Source organism: Lepidochelys kempii, chromosome 6 (assembly GCF_965140265.1).
Source record: "Lepidochelys kempii isolate rLepKem1 chromosome 6, rLepKem1.hap2, whole genome shotgun sequence".
NCBI classification, from domain to species: Eukaryota; Metazoa; Chordata; order Testudines; family Cheloniidae; genus Lepidochelys; species Lepidochelys kempii.
This window is the reverse complement of record NC_133261.1, coordinates 15571417-15598883: the sequence shown is the minus strand read 5'-3', so window position 1 is coordinate 15598883 and position 27467 is coordinate 15571417. Positions and strand designations below refer to the sequence as shown.

Genomic DNA, 27467 nt, shown 5'->3' with positions numbered 1-27467 from the left:
AAGTTCTCCCATCGGCATAGGAGCATCTTCCCTAAAACACTACAACGATGCAGCTCTAATGCTGTATGTGAAGACAAGCCCTTCATGCTTCAGTCACGTTCCAAAGGAAGAAAGTGTGTGAAACTTTCGGGGCCCACAACAAACAAATTAGTGCTAGTTGCAATAGTCGGTTTTGTGATGTATGCTACTAGTGAAAGGGGACTCCCTGCTCTACCATACATGTGTGGTAAGAGTTACATGTGGGTACGCATATGCCACATCTATATACTACTTGCACACACAGACACGCATGCCACATGCACACGCAGACACATATCTGTGAACAAGTGCTTTAAACTGACTCAGGATCCATTTTGAAGCTTTATTGACAAAGTTGCCAAGGGAAACTTTCAGGACCAAAGCCTCTGGGGGGGCTGAACGGTGTTGGTGAGTCATCACCTTATTTCATTCTGTGTACCATGAACTACAAATCGTGCGGCAGGTGGGATGAGTTCCCTGTGAGACGAACAATGGAGCTGGGTACTAGAACTCCCCTCAGAAAATGAAATGAGATCTATCATGCAGGACAGGGTTGGGTTTTACTTCTCAGAGGAGCTGCTGCTGGAGCCATCTCTCATAGGAGTTCCTTATGAGGCCCATTGTTAGGTCTCTTCTTTGGGGTCATAAGCCTCATTGGTGTAAGGTGGTGGAGGGGGCACTGGTGTGGAGGGAACCCCAACGTTTTCATTGGCAGCACATGGCCTGAACGCAATGGCCTGCAAAACAAAAGAGATCAGCCCTCACTAGTAACATCATTATCTTCATTCTCACCCCCACAACCATCACCTTCCTCACCCCTTCATTCTCGCTCCATCATCTTCCTCACATTCTTCATCACCACCACCTTCCTCATCCTTCCATCAACATATTTTTCAGCATTACCACCATCATCTTCCTCATCTCTCTAGTTTTTATAAGTCTCCTGTATCGACTGGCATTATCCCAGGGATGAATCTGTGCCATCATCACTAATTCCACGATCAACCCCCAATTCACTATCTGTAGGATTTTCCTTGTGGAGGTGCATGGCTCCCAGATGTCACAGAACATGACCATGGTCTTTTGCAATACTCGAGGATACAGAATCTATACTTCCTTTGGGTCCTGACTGCAGCAGGTTTGCTGTAAGGCACTTAAAGAGTTAACACGGTAGGTCTCACTATGCTACAGAGTGTCCCTTTGTGTTCCTTGCTAGGGCTGCTTGAAAATTTCCTGTCAAAAAGCTGCTTTTCAACAAAAAAAACAAAACAAAAACAGAATCCCCAAACTTTTCTGTGTAACTAAACAAAATGTTTCATGAAAAAATATCCAGTTTCCCTGGAAAAATTCAATTTTTCATAAAAAAAAGTGAATGCCCCAAAACCAAAAGATTTCAATTTGAAGATGCTGCTGCAGTGCTTCATGGGAAATGTAGTTTGGTTGCCTAGTGTCCCCATTCTTCACTATGGGTCAGGCTCATAGGCTAGACTACATTTCTCATGATGCACCATGGCCAGGGTCTCCCAGGATGCAACAACCTCCCCCCACCAAGAGGGCAGACGATGTTGCGTCATGGGACTTGTAGTCAGACCAAGGAGACTGTCATACAAAGGAGAATGGCAACATGAGGCATTCAAATTACAAACCACATTAGGCACCATGGCAACATTTCTAAATTGAAATCTTTTGATTTTGTCAAAATATTCTGGTATTTGAATTGTTGCTGAAAAAAAATAAAAAATGTCTATGGAACATTTAGACAAAAACTGTTTTTTTTCATAAATACTTAACAGTTGTCATCACAGTTTGAGAAAACATTAGCCTATCAGTGTGTGACCTACTCCCAGGTCAACAAGGGGTCAACCTCATCTCAGCTACCCCCTTCACTATGCAAAGGTGCTCAGAGAACGGACCTGAGACCTGCTGATTGGGAGGCAGCCAGCCTTTGAGAAGGTCAGATTCTACACCACCATCACAGCAGTGAGTTGACCCCAAACAAGGAGTTTTTGTTGCCTGGATTCATTTATTTTCCTGTCTGGCTAGAAACATTGTCCCTGGAGGGAACGTCCAAAGCTGTAGCTTTTGGGCGGGGAGTTTGCAGCATCATGATTCCATGGCTGGTTCTGTGCTAGCCCCAGCAGCTGCTCTAAAACAATGAGGCTGGTGATGACCCCAAAGGAGTTGTCCACCTGTCAGGTATTGCTGGAACACAAGGCACTCTGGCCATGCCATAGTCTCCTGACTTACGAGGAGAGGCTGAGGGAACTGGGCTTGTTTAGTCTGCAGAAGAGAAGAGTGAGGGGGGATTTGATAGCAGCCTTCAACTACCTGAAAGGGGGTTCCAAAGAGGATGGAACTCAGCTATTCTCAGTGGTGGCAGATGACAGATCAAGAAGCAATGGTCTCAAGTTGCAGTGGGGGAGGTCTAGGTTGGATATTAGGAAACACTATTTCACTAGGAGGATGGTGAAGCGCTGGAATGGGTTACCTAGGGAGGTGGTGGAATCTCCATCCTTAGAGGTTTTTAAGGCCCGGCTTGACAAAGCCCGGGCTGGGATGATTTAGTTGGTGATGGTCCTGCTTTGAGCAGGGGGTTGGACTAGATGACCTCCTGAGGTCCCTTCTAACCCTAATTTTCTATGATTCTATGCCCTCAATACATTGCCTCCACCAAGGGAGTAAGAGCTGGCTGTGCCAGGCGGGGAATTCCAAGCCAAGAGAATTCTCTGCTGGAGAGCTCCAGTGACTTTCAGTGGCACAAAAGAGTGTGATTGCAGCTCAGAATCTGGCCCAGTTACAGTTTCCTGGGTCCCCTCATCCCCACCTGGGAAGATGAAATGCAGCCCCACAGAAATTAAAACACTGACAATGAAGGTCAACGTGGTGGCAATGAAAACTGGGATTACTTCCCCCCATTAAAAAAAGATTCAGTAACTTGGATCGTGGTGCCAGCAGCCCAGTTAGGAACCAAGGTAAAAAGAGCCAGAAAATAGGGCTATTTTCCCTGCCAAAAATGTCATCAAAAATCTATCAACCACCAAAATATGTTGATTCAACATGGAACCATAGTGCCTCACTGGAGTTGTAGTTTGGGTGCCTTATACTTCTTTTGTCCTTTATGGGCCACGGTCACTGGCAGGACTCTATCTCCCATGAGGCTATGTGTCACAAGCACCCTTGCCCATGGTGCATCATGGGAGATGTAGTCCAGCTAGAGAACATGGCCCAGAAGGGAAAATGTGCGTACACGGCAGCTTAACTACAACTGCCATGAGGCACCCTGGCACCACTTTGAATCTAAATAGATTGGTTTTCAGGCATTCAGTGTTCTGGCAAAATAGTAACATTTTCTGGAGAAAGCAGGTGCTTTCTGCTAAAATTCTCATGTAGTCAAAACCCCAGTTTCCCATTAAAAAAACCCCATTTGACAGACTTGTCAACCAGCCCTAAATCAGGGCCTGTCACTTTCCCCCATCACTGCCTCCCTCATACACATTCAGGCCCTTCCCCAGGGACACTCCTCCCATCAGGGAGGGCGCTTCGCAGAGGTGTACATCTCCCCCTCCTTTCAACACATGCTCTGATTCACATCCCGTTTGAGAGCTGGAAGACTCACGGTGTTGGGGGTATAGCGGATGGCTTGGGATGCAAAGTACGAGGTTGAGACAGCAATGGAGAACTCCAGGATGGACAACAAGAGCAGCATACCCGTGATCCCCTTCCCAGCACTCTGGAGAGCATAAAACCACAGGGGATGCTAATTAATTTTGACTGCTAGAGGTGTAACATTGCACAAGGCTGCTGTGAGGTGCATAAAAAATCCCTCTTTTCCCACTTCGGGGGATGTAGAAATCTGGTTCTAGTTCTTCCCTCCTCCCAGGCACACAGAATTCTCCTCCTCTTTCTAACTACTCAGTAGCCCCGGTAATTGTGATGCATGGAGCCACACCACTGTCAGGAGATCATAGAATTCTGTTTTCTCCTGAGTCTACAGGGATATACGCCCCTGAGACGCTCCCCGGGTTGGCCAGCCAGGATTTTGTAGCATGGAGGCAGTGTTGTCTAGTGCATAGAGCACTGGATTAGGATTAAGAAAATCTAGGCCTGTTGGGTGACGCTGGGCATGTCGTTTCATCTCCCTGTGCCTTAATTTCCCCATCTGTGTGAAGTGGGGATTAAACAAAGTAAAACAGGTATTTGGGTCCAATCCTGCTACTGATGAAGTCAACAGGAGTTATTATTATTATTAATTTGTATGTTGATAGTGGCTGGAAACCCCAGTCATGGACTAGGACCCTACTGTGCTAGGTGCTGCAGAAAACACAGAACAAAAGCATGGTCCTTGCCTGGTTTTTGACTTTGACAGGAATTTTGACACTGGCTTTATCAAGAGCAGAACCAAGCACGTTAAGAGCAAACTTTTGTCAATTTTTCCCCAGATCAAAGGTCTGGAGCTGAACACATGGACAGTTTCTACCGTGGAGTCAAGGACTTAGGACAATTCCAGCTACCTGATATTTTAAAAACACACCTGTTAGGGATGGTCCAGGTAGACATAACACAGCCTCAGCAGAGGGTGATGGACTGGATGACCTCTTGAGGTCCCTTCCAGCCTTATACTTCTATAATTCTATGGCAGAATCTGGCCACTTACCAACCAACGATATTCCTCATCCTTGTGGTCATGTGACGTATTCAAAATCAGCTCCGTTAGGAAGAGAATTATCCCAATGGATGAGAAGATGGCACTAGTGTTGTTCATTCCCCGGCTGCTTTTCACCTGAGAGAGACGTGCAGAGGGTCAGGTTGTGTGTAGGCAGAAAACAGGTTTGGTTATCATAGAATCATAAAAGTTTAGGGTTGGAAGAGACCTCAGGAGGCCATCTAGTCCAACCCCCTGCTCTAAGCAGGACCAGCCCCAACTAAATCATCCCAACCAGGGCTTTGTCAAGATGGGCCTTAAAAACCTTTAAGGATGGAGATTCCACCATCTTTCTAGGTAACCCATTCCAGTGCTTCACCACCCTCCTATGAAATAGTATTTCCTAACATCCAACCTAGACCTTTCCCACTGCAATTTGAGACTACTGCTCCTTGTTCTGTCATCTGCCACCACTGAGAACAGCCTAGCTCCATCCTCTTTGGAACCCCCATTGCAGGCAGTTGAAGGCAGCTATCAAATCCCCTCTCACTCTTCTCTTCTGCAGACTAAACAGGCCCAGTTCCCTCAGCCTTTCCTCGTAAGTCATGTGCCCCAGCCCCCCCGATCATTTTCGTCGCCCTCCGCTTTGTGCCCTCTCTCCAATTTGTCCACATCCTTTCTGTAGTGGGGGGCCCAAAACTGGATGCAATGCTCCAGATGTGGCCTCACCAGTGCTGAATAGAGGGGAATAATCACTTCCCTCGATCTGCTGGCAATGCTCCTACTAATGCAGCCCAATATTCTGTTAGCTGTCTTGGCAACAAGGGCACACTGCTGACTCATATCCAGCTTCTCATCCACTTTAATCCCCAGGTCCTTTTCTGCAGAACTGCTGCTTAGCCAGTCAGTCCCCAGCCTGTAGCAGTGCATGGGATTCTTCCTTCCTAAGTGCAGGACTCTGCACTTGTCCTTCTTGAACCTCATCAGATTTCTTTTGGCCCAATCCTCTAATTTGTCTGGGTCACTCTGTATCCTATCCCTACCCTCCAGTGTATCTACCTCTCTTCCCAGTTTAGTGTCACCTGTGAACTTGCTGTGGGTGCAATCCATCCAATCAACCAGATCATTAATAAAGATGTTGAACAAAACCAGCCCCAGGACCAACCCCTGGGGCACTCAGCTTGATACTGGCTGCCAACTAGACATTGATCCGTTGATCACTACCTGTTGAGCCTGACAATCTAGCCAGCTTTCTATCCACCTTATAGTCCATTCATCCAATCCATACTTTTTTAACTTGCTGGCAAGAATACTGTGGGAGACCGTAACAAAAGCTTTGCTAAAGTCAAGATATATCATGTCCACTGCTTTCCCCATATCCACAGAGCCAGTTATCTCATCATAGAAGGCAATCAGGTTGGTCAGGCATGACTTGCCCTTGGTGAATCCATGTTGACTGTTCCTGATCACATTTCTCTCCTCTAAGTGCTTCAAAATCATTTCCTTGAGGACCTGCTCCATGATTTTTCCAGGGACTGAGGTGAATCTGACTGGCCTGTAGTTCCCAGGATCCTCCTTCTTCCCTTTTTTAAAGATGGGCACCAGATTAGCCTTTTTCCAGTTGTCCGGGACTTCCCCTGATTGCCATGAGTTTTCAAAGATAATGGCTAATGGCTCTGCAATCACATCAGCCAATTTCCTCAGTACCCTCGGATGCATTAGACCTGGACCCATGGAGTTGTACATGTCCAGTTTTTCTAAATAGTCCTTAATCTGTTCTTTCACCACTGAGGGCTGCTCACCTCCTCCCCTTACTGTGTTGCCGAAGACAGAAGTGTGGGAATTGACCTTGTCTGTGAAGACCGAGGCAAAAAAAGCATTGAGTACTTCAGCTTTTTCCACATCATCTGTCACTAGGTTGCTTCCTCCATTCATTAAGGGTCCCACACTTTCCCTGACCTTTTTCTGGTTGCTAACATACCTATAGAAACCCTTCTTGTTATCCTTCACATCCCTCTCTAGCTGCAACTCCAGTTGTGTTGTGGCCTTCCTGATTACTACAGACCAGTCAGCCTCACCTCAATCCCTGGAAAAATCATGGAGCAGGTCCTCAAGAAATCAATTCTGAAGCACTTAGAGGAGAGGAAAGTGATCAGGAACAGCTAGCATGGATTCACCAAGGCCAAGTCATGCCTAACTAATCTAATTGCCTTCTATGATGAGATAACTGGCTCTGTGGATGAGGGGAAAGCGGTGGACGTGTTGTTCCTTGACTTTAGCAAAGCTTTTGATATGGTCTCCCACAGTATTCTTTCCAGCAAGTTAAAGAAGTATGGGCTGGATGAATGGACTATAAGGTGGATAGAAAGCTGGCTAGATAGTCGGGCTCAACGGATAGGGATCAATGGCTCCATGTCTAGTTGGCAGCAGGTATCAAGTGGAGTGCCCCAAGGATTGGTCCTGGGGCCAGTTTTGTTCAATATCTTCATTAATGATCTGGAGGATGGCGTGGACTGCACCCTGTGTCCAGTTTTGGGCCCCACACTACAAGAAGGATGTGGAAAAATTGGAAAGCATCCAGCGGAGGTCAACAAAAATGATTAGGGGACTGGTGCACATGACATATGAAGAGAGGCTGAGGAACTGGGATTGTCTAGTCTGCAGAAGAGAAGAATGAGGGGGGATTTGATAGCTGCTTTCAAGTACCTGAAAGGGGGTTCCAAAGAGGATGGATCTAGACTGTTCTCAGTGGTAGCAGATGACAGAACAAGGAGTAATTGTCTCAAGTTGCAGTGGGGGAGGTTTAGGTTGGATATTAGAAAAAACTTTTTCACTAGGAGGGTGGTGAAGCACTTGAATGCATTACCTAGGGAGGTGGTGGAATCGCCTTCCTTTGAGGTTTTTAAGGTCAGGCCTGACAAAGCCCTGGCTGGGATGATTAAGTTGGGGATTGGTCCTGCTTTGAACAGGGGGTTGGACTAGATGACTTCCTGAGGTCCCTTCCAATCCTGATATTCTATGATTACACCCCTTGCATGATTGACCAGTATCTTTATACTCCTCCCTAGTCATCTGTCCAAGTTTCCACTTCTTGTAAGCTTCCTTTTTGTGTTTAAGATCACCGAAGATTTCACTGTTAAGCCAAGCTGGTTGCCTGCCATATTTGCTATTCTTTCTGCACATCGGGATGGTTTGTTCCTGTGTCCCCAATAAGGCTTCTTTAAAATACAGCCAGCTTTCCTGGACTCCTTGCCCCCTCATATTAGCCTCCCAGGGGATCCTGCCCATCAGTTCCTTAAGGGAGTCAAAGTCTGCTTTTCTGAAGTCCAGTGTCCATGTTTTGCTATTCTCCTTTCTTCCTTTTGTGAGGATCCTGAACTCGACCATCTCATGGTCACTGCTGCCCAGGTTGCCACCCACGTCTACTTCCCCAACCAATTCTTCCCTGTTTGTAAGCAGCAGGTCAAGATGAGAATGGCCCCTGGTTGGTTCCTCCAGTAGTTGCACCAGGAAGTTGTACCCAACACTCTCCAAAAACTTCCTGGATTGTCTGTGAACTGCTGTATTGCTCTCCCAGCAGATGTCAGGGTGATTGAAGTCCCACATAAGAACCAGCTCACCTATATGTTCTGGGAATACGTCTATACTCATGTTTTTGGAAGAACTTATTTGCAGAGTTACTTTTTTCCTGTCAGATAAAATTGTGTTACAAGCTAAAAATGTAATTTTAAACCTAATGGATGTTGGTTGGAAGCTGAATAAATCTGAAAAACATTGGCTAAGCAGAGCACTAGTAATTGCTAAAAGCATGTCAATCCAAAAAGTGACCAACAATTGAAGACTGGAACATAGATATCATAAGCATGGCCACCATGGAAAGGACTTGTGTTCTGTAACAGACATACCCAAGAACAAGTCTCAGAGATATGGGATGCTTTTCTGGAAATATCTGAATAATCCCCTATTTAATGAATGCCCGCACTCCTGCTTTCCCCTTCTCTCTACCCTCTTCCTTCCCTCCCCAACTCTATTCCCCTCCTCTGAACTTTGCTTCTATTCTTTAGGATAACTTAATATTTTTGCTGTAGCTAGTTGGATTTTTACAAACAAATTTTGTCTGTAAATTGTGTAATAGAAATAATTGACTCATAGTTTAACCATTCATATTATATACATAATTAAATGTTTCATATATAGCTAAGGTTAGGTAGCAAATGGTTAATATAGTATAAGTAGTTTAAATACAGTTTGTTTTTTCTCTATATATATTTTGAAAAAATTTAATACAAATTTAATAGACCAATATAAGAACCCGCTTCAGTCCTTCTCCTTCCCCCCACCTCTCCCTCCCACAGTTTCAATAAGGGACCAACAGCCCTCTTACACTAAGCCTCACTCCCCCGATGTTGGGACTGGACAACAGGGGATGCTTCACCCAATAATTGCCCTGTTCTGTTCATTTCCTGTGAGGATCTCGCACTGGCCACTGTCAGCAGACAGGATACTGGGCTAGATGGGCCAATATGACCGTTCTTATGGTCTTATGTTATGGCAGCGAGGACTGAGAATGGCACCCATAGAGAACAGCCAAGCTGTTCTACTGGCATTTTCTCTTCAGCCAATAAAGACAACCCTCCTACCCCCCCCACGAAAGACTAGAACTTTCATGATGAAAAAGCCCGATTCTTCTTGGGGCACTGGGAACTGGATTTGGGGCTTTGCATCTCTCAGTGACCAGCTGGTGACAACACATGACTCCTGTCTGATATCTCATGGCTGACCGGAAGGTGGCTGGAAGTCTCAGTTGGAGTAACTGGCTCCATTGTTGGCTGTGTGTCACCCCCAAGGAGCTCAGCCAGGTTCCCGGAGCTCTGTACGCTGGCTGCTCAGGGAGAGGCACTGTCCCTGGGAGGGAGGCAAACCATGGGCAGACTCAGGGTCTGCCGGGGAACCAAGATGGAGAGAGGAGACAGTGACAGGGGGTGGATGGCAAGTAGGCTGCTTGGAGGAGGGGCAGTGTCTGAGAGAAAGGAGGGAAAGGGCAGAGTCAAATGATTGACAAGTGATAGCCTGGGAAGAAGAGCTAGCCTGACCAATAAGAAGTGTGATGCCTGCCCCTGGGAGCACAGTGGGAGGGGGGAAGCCATTTTGGAGGGGTCTGGAGCCAGCCACAGAAAGGGCAGGACTGGCTGTGTGGGGAGGTGGTGAGTCCATTCCTTCATGCAGGGTTCCCCCTGAGAACTGGCCTCTGGGCACCTGGAAGCAAAATCCCTCAGCTAGGCCCTTTCCCTCTTCAAGGTGACTCCCAGTTTATGGAGTTTTGTTGGGAAAACTCTCCCCACCCCCGACAGCCCTTCAGCTCCCCAGGTACAATCAGCCACCGCATGGCACCGCGGCTCTGGCTGCTAGCTCAGGGCTGCCTGCCTGCTGTGAGAGTGTCTGAGTGCTTGGGTGGGAGATTGAAGTTTGGAATTTAGTAGAGTTATTATAATCTGCACCTTGAGCCCTGCACCCTTTGGTGGGGAGGCGAAATACTAGCACCAGAAGCAGCCTGACTCCTGCACGAAGAAGATGGCTGTCTTGAATATACTGTATATGTTTATGTTATTTCTTGGGAGTCTCCAACTATCTGGCAAGTAAGTTGAGGTTACTTTGTGGTTAGAATTTCTCTTCCAAGCTGCCCTGGAAAGAGTGAGGGCGGTGGGAGCACTGCCAAATAAATACATATGGGAAGGAAATAAGGAAGTTACATCTTGCTGAGCTGGAGGAGGTTCCAGAAGAACCCAGGCCTGTGCCTCAAAACCCATAGAAGAGGTAACCAGGTGAACAGGGTACTACATGCAAAAAACAGGCCAAGACCTGACTGGGCTGGAATGCTGATCTATACACTCACTCTTGGAGGTGGTCCCAGCAGACCTGGGGTGAGGCGCACTGGTGAGGTGGTTTGGGGCTAATGTTGCACTGTCCATAGGCAAGTCATGCTAGGAAAGGGTAGAGTTCTTGTCTGCCTCTAGTAGCTGAGCCACAGAAGGGTTTTAAGGCTGCTGCTGCATCCATTTAAGGCTCCCCATCTGCTTGCTCAAGTAGTAGAGACTTTTCCTTCTAAGGTTCCCAAGTTGCTGAAGGTTCCCAAGTTCTAAGCCCTGTGGCTGGTTTAACAGTCACTTACACATGCTGTGTATGTTCCAGGGTAAACAGTGAGTTTGATTTTTCTGTCGTAGGTCTTCTTATAAGCAATAAATTCAATTAAAAATGAGATTTCACAGTTTATGTAATTTTGGGAGTTCAAGGAACTGCCTGAATTTTCAGGCTTCATACAAACCAAGCCTATGACACTTTGGACGTTCACGTCTCATGACCACAGCAATAAACCATAGCAGTTGGCTACTGCAGCCCTTAGTCACCTCTGAAGCCTACCAATAGCTAGCTAATATATTCCTAGGAATGGCTCATTGTTATCAGAGTACGGTTCATAGGGTGAATTATGCAATGTGTCTTTCTACTTAGAAAAAAACTGTTCCTACTATGCAGAGAAAAGAAAATAGCAGGTAAAAGGTAAGAGGCAGAGCTGGTTGAAATTTTCAAAATTTCATTGAAATCGTGATTTTTTGGGGGGGGGGTGTGTGAAAAAATTTCTACATTTTTCATTTTTCATTCATTCCCCTATTTTTTGATCTGCCTTTAGGTCTCAATTCAGGAAAGCACTTAAAAACATACTTAATTTTTAGTACATCCTTAAGTCTCACAGATACTTAGCCCTGGTCTACACTATGAGTTTAGGTCAAATTTAGCAGCGTTAGATCGATTTAACCCTGCACCTGTCCACACGACAAAACCATTTTTGTCGACATAAAGGGCTCTTAAAATCGATTTCTGTACTCCTCCCCGGCGAGGGGAGTAGCACTAAAATTGACCTCTCTGGGTCGAATTTGGGGTAGTGTGGACCCAATTCAACGGTATTGGCCTCCGGGAGCTATCCCAGAGTGCTCCATTGTGACCACTCTAGACAGCACTTTCAACTCAGATGCACTAGCCAGGTAGACAGGAAAAGCACTGCGAACTTCTGATTTTCATTTCCTGTTTGGCCAGCGTGGCGAGCTCATCATGCAGTCCCAGAATCGCAAAAGAGCTCCAGCATGGATCGAACGGGAGGTACTGGAGCTGATAGCTGTATGAGGAGAGGAATCCGTGCTATCAGAACTCCGTTCCAAAACACAAAATGCCAAAATATTTGAAAAAATCTCCCAGGGCATGAAGGACAGGGACTATAACAGGGACCCACAGCAGTGCCGTGTGAAACTTAAGGAGCTGAGGCAAGCCTACCAAAAAACCAAAGAGGCAAACGGCTGCTCCAGGTTAGACCCTCAGACATGCTGCTTCTATGATGAGCTGCATGCAATTCTAGGGGTGTCCCTACCACTACCCTACCCTTGTATGTGGACTCCTGCCATGTGGGAGTCTCATGCAACAGGGATGAGGATTTTGGGGAGGAGGAAGATGATGAGGAGGCGGAAGATGAAACCATTCTCCCCGATAGCCAGGAACTGTTTATCACCCTGGAGCCAATACCCTCCCAACCTGGGCTCACAGAGCATGAAGCCGGAGAAGGCACCTCTGGTGAGTGTACCTTTATAAATATAATACATGGTTTAAAAGCAAGCGTATTTAATGATTAATTTGCCCTGAAGACTTGGGATGCGGCCAGTACAGCTACTGGGAAAGTCTGTTTATGTGTCTGGGGATGGAGCAGAAATCCTCCAGGGACATCTCCCTGAAGCTCTCCTGGAGGTACTCCAAAGGCTTTGCAAAAGGTTTCTGGGGAGGGAAGCCTTATTCCATCCTCCATGGTAGGACACTTTACCACACCAGGCCTATAGCACATAGTCTAGAATCATTGCATAACAAAGCATGGTCCCGGTATTTGCTGGCATTCAAACAACATCCGTTCTTTATCTCTCTGTGTTATCCTCAGGAGAGTGATATCATTCATGGACACCTGGTTGAAATAGGGGAATTTTATTAAGGGGACATTCAGAGGTGGCCATTCCTGCTGAGCTGTTTGCCTGTGGCTGAAAAGAAGTCACTCCTGCTGTTAGCCACGTGGTGGGAGGAGGGGTGAAATGATCATCCCAGAGAATTGGGTGTGTGTGGGGGTTTAGTTGGGTTTGTGCTGCACATTAACCCGAAAACCACAGCCCCTCCTTTTAAATGGCCAACCCATTTTAAATGGCCAACCAAACGGGTGCTTGCTATGGGAAATGAGGGCGCTGCTGTTTGAAACCATTCTCACATATTATGAAGGTTGAAGAAGCCAAAAGACTGTGGCTTATCATGGCTGCTGCAAGCCAAATTCTGTTGCCCAGCCCTGCGTTTGTGATCTCTCACACCAAACCGGCAGGCCCTCAATACAAGAGGCAAGCACATGTGCTGTTATGTTAACAGCTTGGTTCACTGTGAAAGAGTCTACGCATTGTTCTCTAAAATGTGTCTTTTTAAATACTACTCTCCCTTTTTTTTCCTCCCAAAGCTGCAAATGTTTCAACACTCCCCCTATCATCTCCATTGCAGAGGCTAATGCAGATAAGAAGGCGAAGAAAACGCACTTGTGATGAAATGTTCTCTGAGCTCATGCAGTCCCCCTGCACTGAAAGAGCTCAGCAGAATGTGTGGAGGCAAACAATGGCAGAGTCCAGGAAAGCAGGAAATGAACATGAGGACAGGCGGGATGAGCAAGAGGAGAGGTGGCCGCAGCATGATGAGAGGAGGCAGGATGCAATGCTGAGGCTACTGGAGGATCAAACTGATATGCTCTGGTGTATGGTTGAGCTGCAGGAAAGGCAGCAGGAGCACAGCCTGCCGCTGTAGCCCCTGTGTAACCGCCTGCCCTCCTCCCCAAGTTCCATAGCCTCCTCACCCAGATGCCCAAGAATGCGGGGGGTCGGGGGGGGACCTCTGGGTACCCAACCACTCCACCCCAGAGGACTGCCCAAGCAACAGAAGGCTGGCATTCAATAAGTTTTGAAGTGCAGTGTGGGTTTGTCCTTTCCTCCTCTCCTCCTCCCCCACCCCACCCGGTGCTTCCCTCCTCCCCCACCCCTCCCGGGCTACCTTGGCAGTTATCCCCCTATTTGTGTGACAAATTAATAAAGAATGCATGATTTTGAAACAACAATGACTTTATTGCCTCTGCAAGCGGTGATCGAAGGGGGGGAGGTCAGTTGGCTTACAGGGGAGTAGAGTGAAGCAAGGGGGCGGGTTTTCATCAAGGAGAAACAAACAGAACTGTCACACCGTAGCCTGGCCCGTCATGAAACTGGCTTTCAAAGCTTCTCTGATGTGCAGCATGCCCTTCTGTGCTCTTCTAACTGCCCCGATGTCTGGCTGCGCGTAATCAGCGGCCAGGCGATTTGCCTCAACCTCCCACCCGCCATAAACATCTCCCCCTTACTCTCACAGATATTGTGGAGCACACAGCAAGCAGTAATAACAATGGGAATATTGGTTTTGCTGAGGTCTAACCGCATCAGTAAACTGCACCAGTGCACTTTTAAAGGTCCAAATGTACATTCTACCACCGTTCTGCACTTGCTCAGCCCATAGTTGAACTTCTCCTTACTACTGTCCAGGCTGCCTGTGTATGGCTTCATGAGCCATGGCATTAAGGGGTAGGCTGGGTCCCCAAGGTTAACTACAGGCATTTTAACATCTGCAACGGTTATTTTCTGGTCTGGGAAGTAAGTCCCTTCCTGCAGCTGTTGAAACAGACCAGAGTACCTGAAGATGCGAGCATCATGTACGTTTCCCGGCCATCCCATGTTGATGTCGGTGAAAAGTCCCTTGTGATCCACCAGTGCTTGCAGCACCATCGAAAAGTACCTCTTGCGTTCTGGCTGCCAAGGTGTTCAGGTCCCAAGATAGCGATATGCGTTCCGTGTATTGCCCCACCACATTTAGGGAATCCCATTGCAGCAAAGCCATCCACTATGATCTGCACATTTCCCAGAGTCACTACCCTTGATAGCAGCAGCTCAGTGATTGCGTTGGCTACTTGGATCACAGCAGCCCCCACAGTAGATTTGCCCACTCCAAATTGATTCCCGACAGATCGGTAGCTGTCTGGCGTTGCAAGCTTCCATAGTGCTATTGCCACTTGCTTGTGAACTGTGAGGGATGCTCTCATCTTGATATTCTTGCACTTCAGGGCAGGGGAAAGCAAGTCACAAAGTTCCATGAAAGTGCCCTTATGCATGCAAAAGTTTCGCAGCCACTGGGAATCATCCCAGACCTGCAAAACTATGCCGTCCCACCAGTCTGTCCTCGTTTCATGAGCCTGCCCCATTGCCACCAGGATGTCCAAATTGCTGGGGCCCGTACTTTGAGAGAAGTCTGTGTCCATGTCCTCATCACTCTCATCACCACGCTGCCGTCACCTCCTCGCCTGCTTTTGCAGGTTCTGGTTCTGCATATACTGCAGGATAATGCACGAGGTGTTTACAATGCTCATAACTGCTGCGGAGATCTGAGCGGGCTCCATGCTTGCCGTGGTATGGCGTCTGCAGGAGAGCAGACTTGCAGCGGAAGCAATGGCTGACGACGGATGCCACGAGAATAGATATTTATAGAGAATGACGAGAGGACCTGCGAGGTGGATTCATGAGACCAGGAGAGCAGAGTTCATAGAATATCAGGGTTGGAAGGGACCCCAGAAGGTCATCTAGTCCAACCCCCTGCTCAAAGGAGGACCAATTCCCAGTTAAATCATCCCAGCCAGGGCTTTGTCAAGCCTGACCTTAAAAAACCTCTAAGGAAGGAGATTCTACCACCTCCCTAGGTAACGCATTCCAGTGTTTCACCACAGTTGCAGCAGAAGTGGTGGAGAACGACGGTTAGCACCACACACGTTTCCCAAGGAAGAACACATGTACCCGGGTGCCCATGACAGACAACATGGAGAAATTAGCTATTGAGATAATAGCAGCAGAGCAGAGTTGCAGCAGAAGAGGTGGATGATGATGGTTAGCAGGTCTACTGCACCGTCTGCTGCCAGCAGCACCAGAACACAACAGTGGCAGTGTTGGTGAGCTAAGCTGACCGGGCTGCACGCTTGCCATGGTATGGCGTCTGCAGGAGAGCAGAGGTGCAGCAGAAGCGGTGGATGATGATGGTTTGCAGTCCTACTGCATCATCTGCTGAAAGCAGCATGGTGTCCGCACGGAAAAAAAGGCGCGAAATGATTGTCTGCCGTTGCTTTCACGGAGGGAGGGGCAACTGACGACATGTACCCAAAACCACCCACGACAATGTTTTTGCCCCATCAGGCATTGGGAGCTTAACCCAGAATTCCAATGGGTGGCAGAGACTACGGGAACTGTGGGATAGCTACCTACAGTGCAATGCTCCGGAAGTCGACGCTAGCCATGGTCCTGTGGACGCACTCCGTTGACTTAATGTGCTTAGTGTGGACACACACAATCAACTGTATAAAATCGCTTCTATAAAAATCGACGTCTATAAATTCGACCTAATTTCGTAGTGTAGACATACCCTTAGTGCTTTGCTCAGTAGGGGCCTAGCTGGAAGTCCGCTTCTTTTCACTATTTTGAATATATTTCTGGTTACTTTAATTCTTCTAACTTCCCTTTTTCAGCCTCCCTGGACACTTTGTCTTTCTTTTGCTCCCTGGTAGCCTGGCTGAAAAGTTTGCAGCTTTTCTTTCTATTGGACTCCTTTCTATTGGGCTCTTAATTGAGGTTTATGTGTCAGTAGAAAAATTGAAGGTGGTTGTTGAGCCACAAGCTGCTGCTACAGATACAGCAGGCAGACAGCAGGGAGCCGTTTAAAGTATCCCCATTTCTCTTCCAGCTCCCTATTTGTCATAGAATCATAGAATATCAGGGTTGGAAGGGACCTCAGGAGGTCATCTAGTCCAACCCCCTGCTCAAAGCAGGACCAACCCCAACTAAATCATCCCAGCCAGGGCTTTGTCAAGTCTGACCTTAAAAATCTCTAAGGAAGGAGATTCCACGACCTCCCTAGGTAACCCATTCCAGTGCTTCACCACCCTGTCTCTTCTGTCTTCCTCTCCAATACAAGTTCCAACAAAAATTGGTCCTGTAAACGATATTACCTCCCCCACCTTCTCCCTCTCCAACATTCCTTCTCCATGTTCTTGATCAAGCACTCTGCTCTTTCCCATCAGCCACTCTTCCTGGATAGTGCCCTGGGCGAAGCAGAGCTAAACTCTGAGAATCATCCGCCCCCTCCTGTTAGGAAAGGGATGGGAACATTCTCTAGAAACTCACCAGACAGATGTTGCCACGATTCTCAGCTACAACCGAGAGGGATCCAGAAATGATGAACTGCCCGGGAAAGAGAAAACCATCATTCACACTTACAAGAAAGATCTCTCCTCTGAGACAGGCTCTATGTGATGGAAGCAAAGGGAAAGAATGACACTTCTCTCAGCAGGGGCAGTCATAATAATTATACCTCGTGCTTAGAGAGCACTTTCCATCTAATAATGCTGCCATCCAGGTTCACTTCAATCTAATCAGTTAAGGTGACACCCATACCATAATCTTTCCCCCCAGATTCTCTCCTCCTTCTGAGTTCTTGCTCCTTTTTGACAACTGAGCTTGCTCTTCTCCCCATAAATAGAGCAATGACTGGATGGTCCTGAGAAGAGCTCAGGAAGTCACCAGGTTCCTCACCCCACCTTCCATCCAATGCAGCTGTGCCATCCTCTGCCTATGTCTCCACCTATGGAAGTTGTATAGTACTCCCATCACCATGGGATTGGAGTACCTCTACATTTCAAGACTGACCTGTAGTGGGGACACAGGCTGGGGGTTGCTCTCAGGTCCCCCAGCCCCCTGCTCAGGGCAGATGGAGGATCTGGGGCTCCCCACAGTGTCCTGGGCTCCCTGGGCCACTCTTACCACATGGCTTGGCTCTGGCTTCCAGCCTGGCTGATGGGTGGGGCTTTGGGGGAAGAGGAGGACCAGGGGGCAGGGCCACACGGAGGGTGGGGCTTCTGCATGTGTCCTACTTTTGCCTTTTGAAAAACTGGTCACCTTACCTGTCCTCCAGCCTCCCAGTTGTGCTAACATGCCTCAATCCAGACCTGCAGTGCCTCCTGCTGTCACCTCCATACTCTGCTGTCTGTGGTGAAGCAGTTACCAATTTCACTTAAGAGTTGAATAGTCCCTTGGTTGGAAGGTGACAGCAGATTTGCCCTTTTTGCTCATCAGGCAATGTTCCTCGCCTCCACCCCCGATTCAGGGTAGATAAAACCCTAACAAGGCCCAGTTCAGCCAGGGGAATTGCAAAGGGACAGAGACCTGAGCCTTGACCTCAGCCTAGTAAGCTAGAGATGCTCAGACAGTGACCTCACAAAGGCTTGGGCCTTGACAACAGCCCAGTAGGCAGAAGTGCTGAGCCAGTGACTTCACAGGTGTCTGAGTGCCAACGTCGGCCCTGGAGAGGGGCTAAGGCAGGGACTTCACAGCATCTTGGCCCTTAACACCAGCCCAACAAGACAGTTTTGGTGAAGAGGGTGAGCAGATTTTCAAAACGAGAAGCCAGGACAAGGTAAGATAGCAGGGATTGTGAGAGTGGTAGTTGGTGGAAGGCTCCTGTCTTTCAAGCACATGTAGGTGGGTTTTACTGGGGGACTAAGGTGGCACATGGGGAAGGTTTTTAGAAGCCTATTCCGGGGCACTGCATGATACAGATTAATGCAGATTGAGGAGTCTGGTGGCACCTTAAAGACTAACAGATTTATTTGAGCATAAGCTTTCGTGGGTAAAAAAACCCACTTCTTCAGATGTATGGAGTGAAAATTACAGATGCAGGCATAAATATACTGACACATGTAGAGAAGGGAGTTACCTTACAAGTGGAGAACCAGTGCTGACAGGGCCAATTCGATCAGGGTGGATGTGGTCCACTCCCAATAATTGATGAAGAGGTGTCAACACCAAGAGAGGGAAAATAGCTTTTTTTGTGAGCCAGCCACTCCCAGTCCCTGTTCAAGCCCAAATTAATAGTGTTAAATTTGCAAATGAATTGAAGCTCTGCAGTTTCTCTTTGAAGTCTGTTTTTGAAGTTTTTTTGTTGAAGTATGGCTACTTTTAAATCTGTTATAGAATGTCCAAGGAGATTGAAGTGTTCTCCTACTGGCTTTTGTATGTTCCTGATGTCTGATTTGTGTCCATTTAGAGCTTTAATAATATACAATTATTATTTATCCATGTGGTCATGCCATCATTTCATAAAAGCATTAAATTATTCTACTCACAAAAATTCCTTCGCAGAACGGGTACCCAACGATGCCAGAGACAGCAATGTATTTAATGAAAATTGTAGAGACACCTCCAAAGCCGATGTGTATCAGCCCAATCAAGATCTGGATGGCCTGTGGGAAGAGAATGGGGAAGTAAGAGGAGCCAATTTCCCCCCATCTTGGGGATGAGCAGAGCACCCTGTCCTGAACAGAGCTGATTAGAGCTCCATCCTGTGAGAAATTCTGATCTTTAGACTGTTGTTTTAATCTGAAATCTGAAAATTTTCAGTTTGGAAAATGTTAAACATTTCATTTCAGTTTGTCAAACCGTTGCCCTTTAGGAGTTGTAGTTGGGGTCCCATTCTCTTCTATGGGCTAGACTTCCTACATGGACTACATCTCACATGCAGAATCATGGGACTCTCATGGCATACCATGGTGGTTCAGTAAAAGAGACGACCGCAGTGCAGCTGGGAAGGCGTAGTTTGGAATAGGGAGCCAGTCCTATTGGGAAGAATCACCTCAACTTCCTTGAGGCATCGTAGCAGCTCACGTGGGTGCAGTTTAATGTCAAACTGACTTGAGAGGAAACAGTTCAGTTTGACAAATTGAGGTAGTTTGATTTGGGAAGACCCAACCCAAAACCAAAATATTTTGTTTTGATTTTTCCAATGGAAATCTTTGATTTTTGTGGAAACTACATTTCCCATTGAAAAAATGTCAACCTCCCCGCGCTCCCCTCTTCCCCCTAATGGTCCCCTCAGCAGGAAGGTTCTCTGGGCTGTGATATACAGGAGGTCAGTGGTCCCTTTTGGACTTCAAATCTATTAATGGATTTGCTTATTTATTTACATAATTGTAAATAAACAACCAATCATTGGCTTATCCATGTAGACTGATGAATAGAAGTTGCAGGTTGGTTGTTTTCACTAGCAGCGCAAGGGTGAATGGAATCAGCTCTGCACTGCAGTAACTAGGAGTGGGACTCTGGGTTTGAACTGCTTCTTCTCAGACCAGATCCTCGGCCGGAGTGAATTAGCACAATGAAGCTACATTGATTTACACCAGTTTAATAGCCATCCCCACCTCCCAAAGATGGGGCTGTTTTGTTCCATTAGTTCCAGAAATAGCTGGTTTATAATCCTTTCCCCCTGTTTCTCCTTTGCTTGATTAATCCTCATTTCTCCCTGTTTGGGCAGCTAGGAGGATTCAGTGCCCCTGGAACTCTGGGTGTATTTCCATCCACCACCCCCTACAAAGCAATGAAGTCTCAGGAAGAGGCCTGATGGTACCAGCTTCTTGGCATCCTTCCCATAAAGCTGTTGGTTAAAGTAAAAAAGAAAAGGGTGGAATCTGGAGTTTGCTCATGCTTAGGCCTTCAGCCACTGTTCAGGCCCTTCGGTATTGAAATGACTCATCCTCATGGACTGGGAGCAAAGATCACACTTACCCCTAGGGTCTTGGGCTGTGCTTTGAGGAATATCTCCATCATCCCTACGTTTCTTAGCTGTGCGATCTGTTCAGCGGGACACCTGGGGTACGTTGACCCAAGAGGTTGGTTCCCAAGTTGGTTCATGACTGTGAACTGCTGAGGCCCACATTGCACCATCCCAGGAGTCTGGGAAATGACACTTAATCCCCCCTGGCCTTGGTGGATGACACCAGCGCTGTTTGGGGGCATGAACACAAGCACCCCATCGGCCATGCTTCCTGGTGCTGCCATGATGGCGAAGATGCTGCAGAAAAGAGAGATTAGCCCAGATTAAGCCATATGTAATAACACTAGTCCCAAAATTAGCCCCTGGGCCATGCTGAGTAGGAATCTTCGTTACCTATTGCTCAACCCCCTTTGAGTCCCTGCCATGATTTTGTCCTTCTCCTGGAGCTATAATTGGAGCACGAGCAACACCTTAAAGCTCAGGGTTGAGATTCCGAAAGCTGACTCAAGGATTCAGCCACACAACTCCCATTAATTTCAATGGGGTTTGTGTGGCAAAACAGTCTCGTTGGCTTTTAAAATCTCAGCCAAGGAGCTCAAGTGTCTCCATTCCACCCCTCCTTTTCCAGGTGCTTTTAACTTTCTGGATCATTCAGTTTTTGGGATGGAATTTTCCAGAGCTGTGTAACTGATTATCCTAGGGTTGATAGAGGGTGAAATTAACTCGGGTTCTTTGGCACAGAGGCTCTAGTGTTGCTCCCATTGAAGCGAAGGAAACATTCCCGTTAACTTCAAAGGCATGGGATCAGACCCGAAAGCATTTACAAAAGAGCTGGCCAAAAATTTTCCATCAAAACTGTTTTTTGCTGGAAAATTGGGTTTTTCATTAAGTGGATATTTGTATGTGTGGAAAGGGTCTCCTTTGCACAGAACTTCACGTTTGCATAAAAAAACTGAAAGCTCTAAACTGAAAACATTACAATTCAGCTATACTGCTGTGGTGCCTCATGGGATATGTAGTTCAGTTGCCGCATATCCCCATACTCCTCTGCAGGCTGAGCTCCTTGGCTGGACTACATCCCCCATCATGTGCTATGGACTCCCATGATGCACTGTGTCCATTTCCAGGAGGAAGGACCATGGTGCACCATAGGAGATGTCTGACCAGGATTCCTGGGCTACAGAGCGAAAGGGGGGCAATGAGGCAAGGAATGACCACTCCTATGAGTCAGCATTTCCAAATGAAAATATTTTGGTATTCAGATTTCCACTGAAAATTGAATTTTTCTCTGGAAAAAAATGAAATTTTGAACCGGCTCTAGTAAACAGCACAAAGGCTTATTAATAATCTCCCAACACTCCAAAAGAAATATGGCTGCAGAGGGTTATATGTGTATTTCCTAGTTTGCGAGACATTTACAGGTGCACCCGCATGGCAATGTACAGCACTAACCCCATAAGGGGCCAGTCTTCACAATGCTCCCAGCTGCTGCTAGGTTTGGCTTGTTAAGAGGCTCCAGATATTTTTTAAGTGTTAACAAGCACTGGAAAGCAGGTTGTGGTCACGATCTATAAGTGGGGAGATGATTTCTAAGGAGAGAGAGCTCTTTCATTTGGCAGACAAAGGCATAACAAGATGTAGTGGCTAGCTGCTGGAGCTACATACATTCAGTTTAGTGCAAGCAGGAATTAAGAGGCTTGATGCTGAAATCCCTGGGGGGGAAGTTCTTTGGCCTCTGTTACAGAGGAGATCAGACTAGATGACCATAATGATTCCTTCAGGCCCTGAAAGCTCTCAATCTAAATGCGGTTCTAACCTATGTGGGTAGTAAGGAGAAAGGAAAGGCTAAAGGGCCATGGGAATAGTCAGGACTGTCTCTTCCTTCCCAGAGATTCTATTCTCTCCAACCTGTGCAACCCCCTTTTGTCCAATTTCTGTTTCCCTTTCACGGTCCAGGCCAGAGTACTTTGTTCCTTGGCTGGGGGATTTTGTGGGCAGGGCTGGCTCCAGGCACCAGTGGTCCAAGCAGGCGCTTGCGGCGGCAGTTAGAAAGGGGCTGCAGTGTTTCCGTGGTGGCAGCCATTCGGCGGCAGCCCCTCTGTCCCGCCGGCTGCGGCGGCAATTCGGCGGCAGCTTCTCTGTCCCGCCGGCCGCAGCGGCAAATCGACGGCAGCTTGTCCCTTTTGTCGTCTGCAGCGGCAGTTTTTTTCACTGTTGGAGTCAGCAAAAACTGTAGAGCCGGCCCTGGTTGTGGGGGTGGGAAGGCGGCCGATTGACACCACGTTTGCCAGAGGCACCTCCCTTTGGAAGCACCAAGTGCTCACCCCAGAGCCAACTGTTATTAGACAGGAGACATCACAGACCGTGTCAAGACCATCCCAATCTCTGAACCTTGCCCCTTTTACCCACTGGCTAGCGCCACGTAGTGGAGAGCAGCTGATTCATGAAAAGCTTTGGGTGAATGCAAGCAAGTTGTGTCACTGCTCCATCCTTCTGTATGAACATTTTCTAGAGGTCTGAGATGTGCCGCTTGCTGTCACAGGAGCATATGCCTTTGAGCCACAAATTTCTCCTCCTCTCCTCTCTCCCCTGCTTGTCAGGTAATGGGATCTGCTGCTCTTTAAATTCTGACCTTTTTTCCCCTCAACTCTAGAAGCATAAATTACAAGGGTCCTTGTCAGGGTGTCCCCACAGCCTCCCCCAGTATGGCCCCCAACACCCAATTTTAACCGTCACCCTAAGAATGTTTGCGCTGATGAACTTACTCTGTTTTCGCTGCAGCTACTGTCCTCCTTCCAGCTGTGGGCAACTCCCAGAGTCATCGGGAAATTCTGACAGGCTCATGCAAAAGGGATTTTAATAGCATCAGACTTTGAATCCTGCCCTGCCTGTTATGCTTAGCTCCTCCCTGTCTCTCTGCCTTGTTTTATTGCAGGACTCCAAAGTCCTCTTCCCCTTTGGATGTTTTTTCTTCATCCCGCTCAGAGTCCCTCTTGTGCCTTTTCCCCACCCTAATCACCATCCCTTCTGGCTCAGAACACATGGGGCTCCCGGTAGGAGCCCACCAACATTGTCCTTTGGCCACTAGGGGCACTACAGAATGAAATGAGACCCTTCCTTTTCCTCTTTGTCTAGAGGGAACTGCCACAAAAGTAATGAGGGTTGGCTGGACATTTTCTGATCAAAACTTTTCATCAGGAAAATCTGGTTTTTGACTAAACAAAAATGTTACGAGGAAGCTCCGGCTTTCCCCAAAATTGGTTGATGTTTCAGAGGAAAGCTGAACAGCCTGAAAAAACATTTATGTCCATAAAACTGAAATTTTTTCAGTTTTTTGAAGAAAACTAGGAATTTCCCACGGAAAATTATGATGTAAATGACATTTTTGTTTTAATGAAATTTTCTATGGGAAAAAAGCCCATTTTCCAAACAGCTCTAATAAGTGCTTTTGGGATTTACCGAGTGGTTTTCATCTCCAAGGCGCTCTCTCTCTCTCCTTCTGTAGCATCCCCAGGACAGCAACTAAGCATCTTAAACATTTAGGAACTTCTTATTCGGCATTTACCCCTAAGAGAGATTGTGAGGTTCTGTGGTCTTAAATGCCAGCTGGCTCTTGCTACAGAGCAGCTGAGAGGAAAACACCTGACAAGCCTCTGCTGCCCACAAGAACTTACCAGATGTAGGACAAGCTGATCTCCATGGTGTTGCCGGCACCCAGTACCAAGAGGCAAAACAACAGCAGGGGTTCGTTACCCGGTGTGTGTCATCCAATAATCACAACGGGGTGGAGAAGCAGAACAGTTTATTTGCAGCTGCAAACAAGGCACAGGGAGAATAGAATCTCAAATCCTGCACACAGAGCAGGAAGTTACACAGGCTTTTATACACCCTTTCTTCAGCATACTTATCCAATAGCAAGCTGCCCTAAGTATCCATATAGCCAGCCAATCCAGTTACCAGCTAGTTCCCTTGTTCTCTGTATCATTTGTTAAACCATACATAAAGCTGCTTTATTCAGCATTGTTCTTCCATATCTGCCCTGTTTGGTCTTGTTTAGTTTCAGGCAGTCTGACTCTGCAACATATTGTTGCAGATCCTCAGCATAGCAGCTACGAGTGCCTCCAGGTCGGGGGGGGGGAGGGGGAAGAGGCCAAGGACACTTGGGTCTAGTGCGAGGGGGCTTCATCGACACTTGTGGTCTTCCATCCCCTCGAGTTACATAGTGGCCATGCCCCAGTGTCCCCAACATGGGGTAGGGGTTGAAGGTAAACCCTGACCCAGAGTCCAACTGTGCTGGATCATCATATACAAACCAGAGCTGTATAAGAAAACTCAGACACTGCACATCCCCATAATCAGAAGACTCACACAGAACCCAGAAAGGCTGAAGTAAAGATCCCAAGCAAGGAAGAGACTCAGACTGCCTGCGTGTGACCTCAGAGAATGGCCCAGCCTATCACAACCAGATAGTTATCACAAGCAATGTTTATACCTAACAGATCAGTGACAGATGCCACACAGCCTTCCCCAATGCTTAGCTCAAAGGTAGCCAGTGAATAATGAGGAAGAGAAGAATTTAAGGGCTTGGAATTAATGAAGAGAGACTCTCATCACTACAAAGTCTGATGTTTTTATTGCAAGTCATGCAATATTTGGTGCTTTTCTTAAAGCCCCAGTTCTTGAAGTCCTGTGATTGTGAGAGAATCTTAGCTTTCATTTTTTTAAAAAAATCGTAAGTTTCTAGCCCTTGTGGGTGCACAGAAAAGCTAAAAAACTATGACCCCTAGTGGCTCAGACACAAAATATCAGTAAAAAGAACCGAATATTTTTTAAAAAGTCTCATGATTTTGGGGGACCTGAATGACAATTTTTCTATGGTTGAGAATGGCAATCCTGTGTCCAGCTAGAGCTGGGCAAAATCTTTCAGCCAAAATGTTTATTGGCAAAAAATTCGGATTCAGAGACATCAAAAAGTTTCACAGATTTGTTTAGTTTTGGCTGAATTGTTCATGTTCAAACAAAACAGACCAAATAACAACAAAACAAAAAAAATCCAAAAGGTAACACTTCAATTTTTTGGTTTAAAACAACCTTTTATTTAGAAATTTCCTTCACATTTATTAAATGCAATTAACACATTATAAAACTGCTTAAAACTGAAACAAAATATTTCATTTAGGTTCAAACAAAGAATTTCTTTTGACCAGAAATATTGTTTTGACTATTTTCTCATCGGATGTATAGAAAAATTTCAGTTTTGGTTTGACTCAAAGAGATGTTAAGAGTAACAAGAAGGGTTTCTTCAGGTATGTTGGCAACAAGAAGAAAGCCAAGGAAAGTGTGGGCCCCTTAATGAATGATGGAGGCAACCTAGTGACGGAGGATGTGGAAAAAGCTAATGTACTCAATTATTTTTTTGCCTCTGTCTTCACGAACAAGGTCAGCTCCCAGACTGCTGTGCTGGGCATCACAACATGGGGAATAGATGGCCAGCCCTCTGTGGAGAAAGAGGTGGTTAGGGACTATTTAGAAAAACTGGACGTGCACAAGTCCATGGGGCCAGATGAGTTGCATCCGAGAGTGCTAAAGGAACTGGCGGCTGTGATTGCAGAGCCATTGGCCACTATCTTTGAAAACTCGTGGGAACGGGGGAAGTCCCAGATGACTGGAAAAAGGCTAATGTAGTGCCAATCTTTAAAAAAGGGAAGGAGGATCCTGGGAACTACAGGCCAGTCAGCATCACTTCAGTCCCCGGAAAAATCATGGAGCAGGTCCTCAAAGAATCAATCCTGAAGCACTTACATGAGAGGAAAGTGATCAGGAACAGTCAGCATGGATTCACCAAGGGAAGGTCATGCCTGACTAATCTAATCGCCTTCTATGATGAGATTACTGGTTCTGTGGATGAAGGGAAAGCAGTGGATGTATTGTATCTTGACTTTAGCAAAGCTTTTGACACGGTCTCCCACAGTATTCTTGTCAGCAAGTTAAGGAAGTATGGGCTGGATGAATGCACCATAAGGTGGGTAGAAAGTTGGCTAGATTGTCGGGCTCAACGGGTAGTGATTAATGGCTCCATGTCTAGTTGGCAGCCGGTGTCAAGTGGAGTGCCCCGGGGTCGGTCCTGGGGCCGGTTTTGTTCAATATCTTCATAAATGATCTGGAGGATGGTGTGGATTGCACTCTCAGCAAATTTGCGGATGATACTAAACTGGGAGGAGTGGTAGATACACTGGAGGGCAGGGATAGGATACAGAGGGACCTAGACAAATTGGAGGATTGGGCCAAAAGAAATCTGATGAGGTTCAATAAGGATAAGTGCAGGGTCCTGCACTTAGGACGGAAGAACCCAATGCACAGCTACAGACTAGGGACCGAATGGCTAGGCAGCAGTTCTGCAGAAAAGGACCTAGGGGTGACAGTGGACGAGAAGCTGGATATGAGCCAGCAGTGTGCCCTTGTTGCCAAGAAGGCCAATGGCATTTTGGGATGTATAAGTAGGGGCATAGCGAGCAGATCGAGGGACGTGATCGTCCCCCTCTATTCGACATTGGTGAGGCCTCATCTGGAGTACTGTGTCCAGTTTTGGGCCCCACACTACAAGAAGGATGTGGATAAATTGGAGAGAGTCCAGCGAAGGGCAACAAAAATGATTAGGGGTCTAGAACACATGACTTATGAGGAGAGGCTGAGGGAACTGGGATTGTTTAGTCTGCAGAAGAGAAGAATGAGGGGGGATTTGATAGCTGCTTTCAACTACCTGAGAGGTAGTTCCAGAGAGGATGGTTCTAGACTATTCTCAGTGGTGGAAGAGGACAGGACAAGGAGTAACGGTCTCAAGTTGCAGTGGGGGAGGTTCAGGTTGGATATTAGGAAAAACTTTTTCACTAGGAGGGTGGTGAAACACTGGAATGCGTTGCCTAGGGAGGTGGTGGAATCTCCTTCCTTAGACGTTTTTAAGGTCAGGCTTGACAAAGCCCTGGCTGGGATGATTTAATTGGGTATGGGTCCTGCTTTTGAGCAGGGGGTTGGACTAGATAACCTCCTGAGGTCCCTTCCAACCCTGATATTCTATGATTCTATG

The 27467-nt window shown here is 47.0% G+C and overlaps 1 protein-coding gene across 1 annotated transcript; it reads right to left on the bottom strand.

The window, feature by feature from the left end:
* Positions 1–347: 347 nt before the first annotated feature.
* On the bottom strand, positions 348–23181 carry LOC140913800 (membrane-spanning 4-domains subfamily A member 15-like). The gene is made up of 7 exons (XM_073350600.1): positions 23149–23181; positions 20395–20680; positions 18960–19076; positions 16963–17019; positions 4673–4798; positions 3635–3748; positions 348–755 (listed from the first exon to the last, which is right to left on the bottom strand). The coding sequence occupies exons 2-7, from the start codon at positions 20665–20667 to the stop codon at positions 642–644; spliced, it is 801 nt and encodes a 266-aa protein (XP_073206701.1). The 5' UTR covers positions 20668–20680; positions 23149–23181; the 3' UTR covers positions 348–641.
* Between the last annotated feature and the right edge of the window lie 4286 nt (positions 23182–27467).